Source organism: Rhinatrema bivittatum, chromosome 10, assembly GCF_901001135.1.
Source record: "Rhinatrema bivittatum chromosome 10, aRhiBiv1.1, whole genome shotgun sequence".
Taxonomy (NCBI): Eukaryota; Metazoa; Chordata; class Amphibia; order Gymnophiona; family Rhinatrematidae; genus Rhinatrema; species Rhinatrema bivittatum.
In genome coordinates, this window is record NC_042624.1 from 84051040 (window position 1) to 84062419 (window position 11380).

Sequence of the window (11380 nt, forward strand, 5' to 3'; positions counted from 1 at the left end):
CCCCCCAGTCAGTCGGGTTTTCATGATATCCACAATGAATATGCATGAGAGAAAATTTGCATGTTATGGAGGCAGTGTATGCAAATTTTCTCTCATGCATATTCATTGTGGATATTATGAAAACCCGACTGGCTGGGGGGGTCCCCAGGACAGGGTTGAGAAGCACTGATTTAGACAGTGTCATTTAACGAGTACTCGAAAGAGGGCATTTTCGATATTAGGGCCCACCCTATGGAATAATCTTCCGGGGATTTTGAAGAAAGAAACATACATTAAAAAGTTTCAGAAGGGCGTAAAAACTTCTCTTTCAGGAAGCTTTTGCTGAGTAGTCATGGAGAGAGTTGACCCCTCCTTATGTTGTAACTAATGTGCAGATAGCTTTTATTTTTATAAGAATGTGTTGTATTATTTTTTAGATGTTATGATGATGTTTAATATTGTGAGATTGTTTGTTGTTCTCCGATTCGGGCAGGTTTCCTGAGAGGTAGCGGAATAAAAATTTCATAAAGAAATAAATGTTGCTCTTTTTCTTTCATGTTAATTGCAGCTTTCGTCAAGAGTGACAAACCCAAAATGTTCAAGGGTCTCCAAGTCAAGGTGAGTAATTTTCATCACACATTTTATAAATCATTTTTCATAAATATAAGTTCTTCCATCAAAAGATATGTTGCATCCTGTTTTCTTATTTTGAACCTGCAGGAAGCATGCCAGCTTGGCCACTTTCGTGCCTTGATGTGTGCCCCTTTAATGTCCATTTGAGGTTTTTATATGGATCTTTAATCACATCATAAAAAGAACCAGAATAAAACCTATTCTAAACTGTTTAGTTTTAAGGTAATAAGCTAGAATTTTGCTAGCAAGGATCATTTAGCAACAGATGCAGTTTTCATGACCTTAAGTGTTTTGAAGAGAAGCCAGTGGAAGAAGTTTTGCTTTCAGGTAAGTTTAACTGGTTATGACAATTACATAAAATTATAAAATACCAACAAAATAGTTGAGTAGAGATACTTATTACCATCTCTACATCTCTTAAAAAAAATATTTTATTGCATTCCAAATTAATTAACTCATAGAAAGAAATGAAAGCAAAGCTTCTGATGGGCAAAAAATTTCTGACCCTGAAGTCCGAGCGGAAAACAGGTTACAGTATTTTATTTATATTCAACTTTTTGACCCTTCAAAACAGATTACATTCAAGTACTGTAGGTATTTTCCTATCCCCAGTGAGCTTATAATCAGGAACAGTCACTTTCAAAGCAGCGCATGGACGCAAATTGACGCATGTGCATCAGCATGCAGTGATTTTATAATTTGCATGCACATATGCATGCAAGTTATAAAATTGTCGATGCATGCGTATATGTGTACCTAATTTTAAGTGGGTGTGCACCTAGGCACACACATCTCAATTCTACCGTGCGTCCTCGCCATTTCCAGTTTCACCAATTCATCCACTGATGCGCCCAGGTAAGAGCTAGGTCCTCCAAACCTCCCTGGCTTAATAGCCTGCACAACCCCAGTTACCTAAGTTGCCCCAGACTCTTTAAACCCCTCCAAAACAGCTTTTATTTTACAACTTATACCGCCTCCATAGCAGAAATAAACTTATGTGGCAGTGGACCTGGGAGTGTAAGTATTTACCCGCACATCTCTTGGCCACACCCTGAAATGTTTATGCCCTGCCCAAACCACACACCTTTTTGAAATCTAGTCAGATATGTGCGCAGCAGGAGATAAGTGCACATCTGGGCAGCTTTTAAAATTTGGCTTTAAGTATGTACCTAAGGCAACGGAGTGTAAAGTGACTTGCCCAAGGTCACAAGGAGCGGTAGTGGGATTTGAACTTTGATTTCCCTGATTCATAGCATACTGCTTTAACCATTAGGATGCTTTCCTACTTCTGTACAGAACTTAGAAGGGGAGACTATGCAGTTATTCTTGGCTTCTTCCCAGTGTAACTTCATTTAATTTGACTGAAATGGAGATTTCTGTTGATGGAGGAGGATGATTTAAATTCCAAAGTATAATTCCAAGTTGAAATATCATTGTAGTAGCACAGGATAGGCAGAAATGAGTTTGTTAGTAATAATGAATGACAGATTTAATCACTTGGTAATAGAAAAATCTAGCATTCCTGTTATAAAACCAGGGGTCAGCGAGCACAAGGGGGTGCCCTCAGGGAGACCAGCTGGCTTTCCCTGTTCCATCCCGCCCCCCAGCCCAAAAAAAAAAACCTCGTACCTTTATTTCAGAAGTTGCGCCTGCCAGAGGTAAGCGCGTAGGGCTTTTAAAATCTGCCCCAAAATGAACAAAAAAAAATCTTTAAAATGAAAGACCAAAAAAATTAGTGTGCACATCCCTAATAATTTGTGACTGTACTGTACTGCACTGCACCTGTTTTTTTTTACTCTGCTGTCATTTTTACTTGATAAAAAATAATAGGGCTTCAGCATCAGTCAGAATTCCAGAAATTAAATCAGTCTTATCTAGAGTTTTGTGTGGGGTGAGGGTGTTGACACTTGTACCCTTATTTGTTTTGGGTATAAATATTGGTGTGTTAGTACTATCTGGCTGGTATGACACCATTTACTTAATATGACCTATTATAATATTACAACTATAATTAAAAAAAAAAAAGCAAATAAGTTATGAATAAGTTGTCATATTGAGAAATTGTGTATGAATTGTATTTGATTGTATGAAAAATAATTAGGACTAGCCATAGAAAACTAGATAATATATTTTAAACGTGTTGCCTTTAAAGGGGACATACTATCTTCATAAGATTTACAACTAGCTCTTTATGCTCATAGAAGTTATGGGCACTGTTCTTTTCCTGGTGGCTGTTATATTAAACATAGTTACTTAGTTTCTAAGCTTCAAGATCAGCATGCTGGCAGCCATCTTGCTGTCTTCTCTCTGCCATTGTATTCCAAGATATACCTCTCTGACTTCAGTAGGCTCTTTCTTAATGCAGCATACAGCATTCATCAAAAAGTATTGCCAGTGCTATCAATTGCGCATAAGCGTTTCTGTTTGTGACATTTCACAGTGAGTTTGATGGAAGCCAGTGTGTACTTGCAAGACTGACCATGTTAATTTAGCAAAGCATTTTCAAAGTGACAGTATTGTGTTAGAATCTGTGGGCCATAAGTGCACTTAGCACAACCTTTAAGCCATGGAACATAAAGAAACTAACATGATGATTCACAGGGAAAACAAAGAACAACTCCAGAAGCATGTGTGCAGCTTCTATACTCCTAATGTTTAAAGATATTGTAATAAGTGCAATACTAAGATACAGCATTTTTCTTCTTAGGTGCAAAAGGTTATAAGGAATTATTTATTTATCTAGGTCCGGTGTTAATTGTGTAGCAATGTCTGGAAACTGTGCCGTGCCTGGGACATAAATCACTCCTAAAGCACTGGCTGGCTTCCCCAACCTGACAACTGAAGAAAAAAAAATGTTGCCTTTTAAATTAGACCCTGCTGCACATTTAGATGCAACTTGTGCACTGGTCATTTTTAGATCAAAAATGATTCAAAACAATTTAAAATAATTCTGAATGGAACAGAGTTTATTGGTTTTCATTTTTTTAAAGGGGAACAGATACTATGTGAAAACGTCTACCAACACAGCTAAAGACTGCCAAAATCTTCACCGAAAAAATACAAGCTATTTTTTTGTCCTTTCATTACAACACCTCCTCTGCCTCACACACCCCTGGCACCAAGCAACCCATTAATGCAACAATCACACAGGCAAATTCTGTTCAACTCCCTCCAGATTTGATCTATTGTCCAACTTCAGGACAATCACTACAAGAAAAGTGGTAACTATCTTCAGTCTGCAAGCCCATTAGATCCAATTCCCCTGCATCTGGAGCCATAACACCTTAAATTCAGGGGGAAAAGCTAAGGCATAGTTTTTCAGCCTTGCCTTCCCTTAAGACCCACATCTTCAACCCAATATCCTGAACCATTTACGAGGGACTTTGTATACACAACAGGGACACAACTGGATCTTGAAACTATTCACAAATGGGATTTCCTATACTGGTTCCCAATGCTTCATTAATTGCAAATTCTAATTTGACTGTAAACTAATTTGCCTCTGTTCTCTTAAATTTATTGTAATCCACCTTAAAACCAACCCCTAGATTCATCAAAATGCTATAATTTTGCATGGATAATGCCCGCGATAAGAAAAAGGGGCGTGTCTATGATAATTTTAGATTTACCGCACCACACGCTATGTTAGCACTTCGCATAGGTAGTATTGCGGGGTGTGTTAGTTTTCGCACCCTGCGTTTCTTATGCTTCACTACTTCAAACTGCCCAGACATGCTGTGAGAGAGAGAGCCTCTTTATAAGGCCTTCATAGTGGACTCTATACCAGGGTACTATCAAGCTAGGATGAGAGAACATTGTGCAAATCTCCCTCCACTCCTCTGCCCTCTCCATTTGCAATTTTTATCGTGAATTGTATTACGGCCATTTCGGGCATATCACACAGCTTGCTGCCAGGAAAAAAGGTGTAGTTATTTTCGGCATTAAAAATGTGCGATAATGTCCCTCATTTTCATTAATCCCGCCCAAACACCTCCCCAATCCCGCCCCTTTGAAAAACTATCTCATGCATTATTTATTTATTTATTTAGAGGTTTTTTATATACCTCTAAATAAATAGCTCGTGGCGTGAATGTAAATTTTTCAAAATTTCTCATGTTATGGCCTTATCGCTGGCATTAACACCATAATGCATTTTGATGAATGACCCTGCAAGTTTGGGAACAGGCAGAATATCAAATGTTCATAAATAATAATAATAATGCATTGGAAAATGATACAGTCATGCTGCTAGAATTTTCCTAAGTTTTCTTCATACCCTTGGATGTTTCTCATCTAGCCCCATTATTTTATCTACTTTTAGGTTTGCTAGCTCCTCCCGAACACAGACTTCTGAAAATTGTTTGAGGTGTACTTCACTTCCATTCCTATTTGTGGCATTTGTCTGTGACCCTACTTCAAGCCCTTCCTCATGAATACTTAATGGAAATATTTGAATCTTACAATCCCACTTGTGCACGTCTTCCCATCACTAATATATCTTTAAAAAAAAAAAAATCTTGTCCCCTTGTTTTACCATATTAGCTATTTTTTTCTTCCATTTGCACCTTCTCTATTCTGTTTTCCTGGCATCTCTTAGCACTTGCAGATATGTTGCCCTTTTGTTCCCATTTCTGTGTTTGTTTTACTTAACTGAGGACATTTCCTTACCTTAGAGCTTTGTCTACCTATCCCCTCAATTCTAGTTTAAAGCCCTCTTTAGAAAGTTTTCTAGTCTGTGCTATGGAAGATGCTACTCCCTTTATTCACTAGGTGGACCCCCATCTCTGCTCTGCAGTCCTTGTTGTATCATTATAAGCATAATTCATTGTAAAATATAAATATTAGATCCTTCGCCAGGTTATTTTTTTTATTTAGTAATCGTATATATTTCATGCAAGAAACATCTAGTGTCAGATTTGCTACTACTGTAAAGTACACTAATATGTGATCATTTCTTTTCTTGCAGTATGTGCGTGGCTCTGATCCTGTACTAAAGCTGCTGGACAACAATGGGAACATTTCTGAAGAACTGAGCATTTTAAAATGGAATACTGATAGTGTAGAAGAATTCTTGAGTGAAAAATTAGAACGCATATAAATCTTGTTGGCATTCTTAAGATTTTTTTTCACATATTCTCAGGTGCAATATGGTACACTTCCAACTGTACAATAAATTGTAGTAAATTCTTTATTACATACTATATAACAATTATCCTTTTTAATTACCAGAGAAAAATTCAGTGCTGCACAGAATATCTAAAACAAAGTAAATAAATTGACAAACTAAACAAATAGCCCATTTAACATTAAGAATTCTACCATGTTGATGCATTGTGTTACTAACAGAATGCATTATAATCAACCTTAATATTTTTTTTTATCAAACACTGGAGTTTTTTTTATCTAATATCATTATTTTTTACAAACGATAAACTTTTAAAATGAGTTTGCAACCAAGATAATGACTATGCCATTTATACCATGCTGCCTACAATATGCACTGGTGGGAGGTTACCAAATGGGATGCACTAGGCCAAACACACAGATTTATCATTGTTAGTGCCCACTTAAATTTGTATGTCTCTTGTACTGTTCCATTTTCTTATTATGCAGTGCTATTTACAGTTTATAGTGAGGACTGAATGCATAAACATTTTGTAGATTTGTTAGAATGGAGAGACTTGGACACAGCAGTAACTGAACTACATTCAGTAAGTACGCTTTAGTGAAGACCACACAGAAAACCTTTAAAAAGGTATGTGTATGTCTGATGTCATTTGTACTAACACTGAGTATTTCTCTACTGCACCAGGTATTAGATGGAAAACAAACTGTTCAAGGAACCTAAAATGAAATAAAGACTTTTCACAAATGTGTCTGGTTTTGAGATGTCTTCTGCTGCAGTTATTTAGAATAATTTTTCAGAAGTACATATTTTCTGATGTACTTTTTCCTGGGTTAGCTTTGCACTGCAAGGTGATGTTTTAATCTGCCAAGCCTTATATATGTGAATAGGGTTTAAAATACCTGGAATGTTCTTGAGAGTGACCCAGGGTAGTTGTGGTTCCATGGACAAGCATCCTGCAGCTTGACAACAGGGTCAAGACTGTACATGTTGCTTGGGAGGGGTTTGGTTTTGTTTTTATTTATTTAATTTATTTATGCAACTTTTATATACAGTGTCACAGAATACAAAATTCTATCTGTACAGTTCACATAATAATATACAAAAACAATTAGAAACAGATATAAATACATAAAATTTCAAAAATAAAATACTAGAATAGTTAAAATCTACTCATTAAAAGAAGCAAAGTTAAGAAAATAAAAGACTCCTCAAATAACTTCTGTGCTAGCTAACACTCTTTAGGTTCAATTCCAAAAGCCTGCTGGAAACACCATGTTTTTAGATCCTTTTTAAATTTTTTCAAATTGTCCTGTACTCTGAGATGAAAAGGCAAACTATTCCACAATTTTGGCCCCGCGATTGAAATTGCTCTGTCTCTCACTTCGCTGAGATGTGCCGATTTTACTGTGGGCACAGATAGTAAACCCTTATTTGCTGATCTTAGTTCTCGTTGGGGCGTATGAAGTTTAATAGTTGAGTTCAGCCAGTCAATATTTTCTCCATATATAATCTTATGAATCATACATAAAGTCTCGTGCTTAATTCTAAAGTAAATTTGTTCGGAGCTCTGTGCGGAGTTGGGTCCTTGGGATCCTGTAGCTGAGGGCAGGAAAAGGAGGCAGCATTAGGTAGCAAAGGTCTGCTAAGGTGGGAGTCATGCGGCAGCAGCATGGTGCCGCCGAGGACAGAGGTCCATGGGCAGCTGTGGGAAGGTTCTGTACTCCTTCCCATGGTACTGAGAGAGTATGGGGGGGGGGGGGAGGGGGGGCAGAGAAAGCAGCATTCCTCTTGATCATAGAGACAGAGTCGGGCCACAGGCATTGGAGGGGGCATCACTACTGCAAGGGAGGCTTGTGAAGGCATCCAGGGCAGGAGGAAAGCCCCAGCGCCAAGAAGAGACAGAGGCTGTAGTTTTGGTAATGTCCCATCTGGGCCGTGGACCCCATTTAAATAGGGTCCACGGTTTAGAAAGGGAGCATATGGCTAGAGGTTCGAGGAGCATAATCAGAGCATCAGAAGGGTTTTAAAAGCTTAAAAAGTGTCCATCCTAGTTCCACTACAAAGTGATACACCTCAAAAAATGGATAAAATTTAAGAAAATAAAAGCAAGGGGGGACAACAGTACAGAGGTGAGAGAGAGACCCCTGGACAAGCTCTCACCACCTTAAAAATGAAGAGGGGAAAGCAAAATTATTCTCAGCAGAATTGCTGGAATTTTGACAAAAATAGGCACAAAATAAAGGATAAAATAGACTAAAATATTTTTCTACTTTTGGGAGACCCAATAAAAACTTTTGGAGGCAAAAGAAATAAAATAAAAAAAACCCCAAACTGTAAAATTGAATCCGGACAGTTATCAATGATCTGATCCAGGTTTTCAGCTCCTTGAGCAGCATTCTGGGGGGGGGAACCCAGGCTGCTTCTTGGCAGAAGTTTCAGAGTAAATAGAGTGAAAAGGTCCATGGATGAACACCCAGAGAAACAGTGTGACTGGCTCCCCTGGGGTTTTTGAGAACATTTTAGATAAAACTGTCATAAAAAAAGTTCTTGTATTTGATTACCACCTGCAGCCAGGGGGCTGTCAATGGGTACAGAACCTTACAAACAGAGCTTTAAGTACTTCATAGGCACCATGTGAGTATGGATATTATCCTTAGAAAATTTACTACAGTTGGAGAGAGACAGTTGAAGCTGCATTGAGCCAGGAGTGCTGCAGCTGAGCTCTACCTCAGGAACACAAAAATAGTTTTAAACAATAAGAAAATTGAAGAAACAATTTTAGGTGTGAGTGTGAGGAATATTCTGGAAATAGTTTTGAGAAAAGTTTAAAAGGTAAAAATACTGAATAGTTAATAGTTACTGAAACAGTGAGAGAGGTTTTGGGGGGTTTTTTGTAAGAGAAATGAATGAAAGCTTGTTGAGAAATATAAACTGAGTGTTAAATAATGACTTCAGGGAAAGTGAAGTAGTAAGTACTGCCAACCTTAAATGACATTAGCATTATAAAAGTGAGTTGTTCCAAAGGTGTGTAACAGACCTTATTCTCACATGTAGTTTTCCAAGGTGTGGAGAAATCTGATCTGTTAAATTACTAAAACCAATTATAACCTTTCTTTTTTTTTTTTTTTTTTAAATAAAGTAGCTGAAGGTTGGCTTCAGAAGCCTTAAACTTATACAGTGACTATTGTGGAAACCTGAAAAGCTGGCATAAGAAGTCACTGTAGTGTATAGGATAATTTGCTTAGGTGTAAAACAAGGAGACCCTATATTTAAATTAATTAAGCCTGTTTAATCACACTTGTTTATTAACAGTCCATAGAAAACCCTCTGTGAAAGATATTGACAGAGAAAAATACTGAGAGTGAATCTAGAGAAGGATTATTGTACCTTCAGTTTTAAATCCAAGAATAGGAAATAATTATTATCTTTTGGTTTTAAATTAGCTATTCAAGTTAAACAAGTCTTCTGGACAAACACTTAAAGGGACACTACCAATTACACAGGTGCATAAAGCAAAGTCAGAAAATATATCTCACCAAATCTTTTTACTTAATGTACACGGTATCAGCAAGCCATGTCACATGTGGTTATACTTTACCACTCCCGCACTACTTTTATTTACCCCAATCAAACAAAATGTTTATGTATTTTTAGAAAGAAAGTAGCACTCAGATATTTACCTTAATTAGTTTTAAAGTCTCCATGTGCTGTAGCAATCAAAAAAGCAAACAGAATGTTGGGATTTATTTATTTATTTATAGTTTTTATATACCGACATTCTTACATTAAAATGCAAATCATACCGGTTTACATAAAACAGAAAAAGCAGGAAAAATATTTCCATAGTCAAATATAGAGAACATTTATAATAAAATTGTTTATTTTTATTTATAATTTTGTTTTTTTTATATACCACGGCACGTAATGCACATCACCTCGGTTTACAGCAAACAGTAATTCAGCCAAAGGCTTTACAATGAACATAAGTGGAATAAGCAAAGTGCTAATTTAACAGAAAAACTAGGAGTATACATATCAAATATATATGAGTAATAATATTAACAAAAATCTGTCTTGAAGGGAGTTATTTGTAAGGGAAAAATGAGGGTAAGGGAAAGGGGAATCATAGTAGGGGGGAAGGGAGTCATACCCGCACTACTAGTCTGACTCTCTTGTCTCCTCCCCACCCCCACCCCCGCCCCATATCAGGGAGGAATGGGAGTCGGTGGGAAAGGCAAGGCAGTATACAGGAATCAGGAGTAAGTTGAGAAGCAAAGTATGTAATTGCATAATTTACATCCTTCAAAGGAAGGCCTTTCTAAACAGCCATGTTTTTAAGTTCTGCTTAAATTTTCGGTGGCAGGGTTCTTGGCAAAGATCCGCAGGCATACTGTTCCACATTTTGGTTCCTGCTATGATGTTAACAAAGGCATAAGGTAGGAACTTTAAAAAAAGGTTACTTAACAGAAAACTTAAAAGAAAAAATATTAAATGAAGCACAAAGAGTTGCACGAAGGGGTGCACAAAGGGGAGAGCCCCTTTGTCGCAACGCACGGCGCCTGATGGTGAGGCGCTTTTCAACTGCCGCCGGAGCTCACAGTGACGTCGGGGGAGGGGCGTGGTCACACATCGCAGTCACCCATTTCCCCTCACCTCCTGTGATAGTTCCGTTTCTTTTTTATTATTTAAGATGGTGTTCACCATTATTAGGAGAAGGGAATGGCAAATAAAACAATGGATGTCACAATGTCTCTGTATCCGCTCCATGGTGAGACTGCACCTTGAATACTGTGTGCAGTTCTGGTCGCCGCATCTCAAAAAAGATATAATTGCGATGGAGAAAGTGCAGAGAAGGGCAACCAAAATGATAAGGGGCATGGAATGGCTCCCCTATGAGGAAAGGATAAAGAAGTTAGGGCTGTTCAGTTTGGAGAAGAGACGACAGGAGGGATATAATAAAGGTCTACAAAATCATGAAAGGACTTGAACAGGTTAATTTAAATCGGTTATTTACTCTCTCAGATAATAGATGGACTAGGGGGTACTCCATGAAGTTAGCAAGTAACTCATTTAAAACAAAATTGAAGAAAAATTTTCACTCAGCGCATAGTTAAGCTCCGGAATTCATTGTCAGAGGATGTGGTTACTGCAGTTAGTGTAAATGGGTTTAAAAAAAGTTTGGATAAGTTCCTAGAGGAAAAATCCATAAACTGCTATTAATTAATAAGCAATAGTAGCTTGAGATTTACTTGGGTCTTCCTGCTTCAATTTTAAGACCCATTTAACTGCTGCTCAATTCAACTTCTCGACTCATTTCAGGAAAAGTGTAGAGAGCATATTTCACCAGTTGTGATTGATTTAAATTGGCTCCCTATATTACAAAACATCCAGTATAAAACAGCAGTGTTAACATTTAAACTAGCTCTGAGAGATCTCCATGGGCTAATGCTCCTGTTTGGCTTTGTTGCCCAACACGAGCTCTGAGATCCCAGCAATGGATTCTCTCAGCTCGGCAAGCATGTTTGACAGTAACAAGGAACTGTTCTTTTACAGTTCTTGCACCTATATTTTAGAACTCATCACCTGAAGAGAGGAGGCCATTGGACTATGTAAACAATTTTTAGATCAATGCTAAAGACA

At 37.6% G+C, this 11380-nt stretch overlaps 1 protein-coding gene across 1 annotated transcript in view; it reads left to right on the forward strand.

Annotated features, from left to right (window-relative positions):
• SELENOF (selenoprotein F) overlaps positions 1-6499 on the forward strand; it is a 77056-nt gene extending 70557 nt beyond the window's left edge. Inside the window, exons 4-5 of the mRNA XM_029618981.1 lie at positions 548-597; positions 5579-6499. Coding sequence (XP_029474841.1) covers positions 548-597; positions 5579-5710 — 182 coding nt within the window. The 3' untranslated portion in view covers positions 5711-6499. The remainder of the gene's footprint in view (positions 1-547; positions 598-5578) is intronic.
• Positions 6500-11380: the final 4881 nt, after the last annotated feature.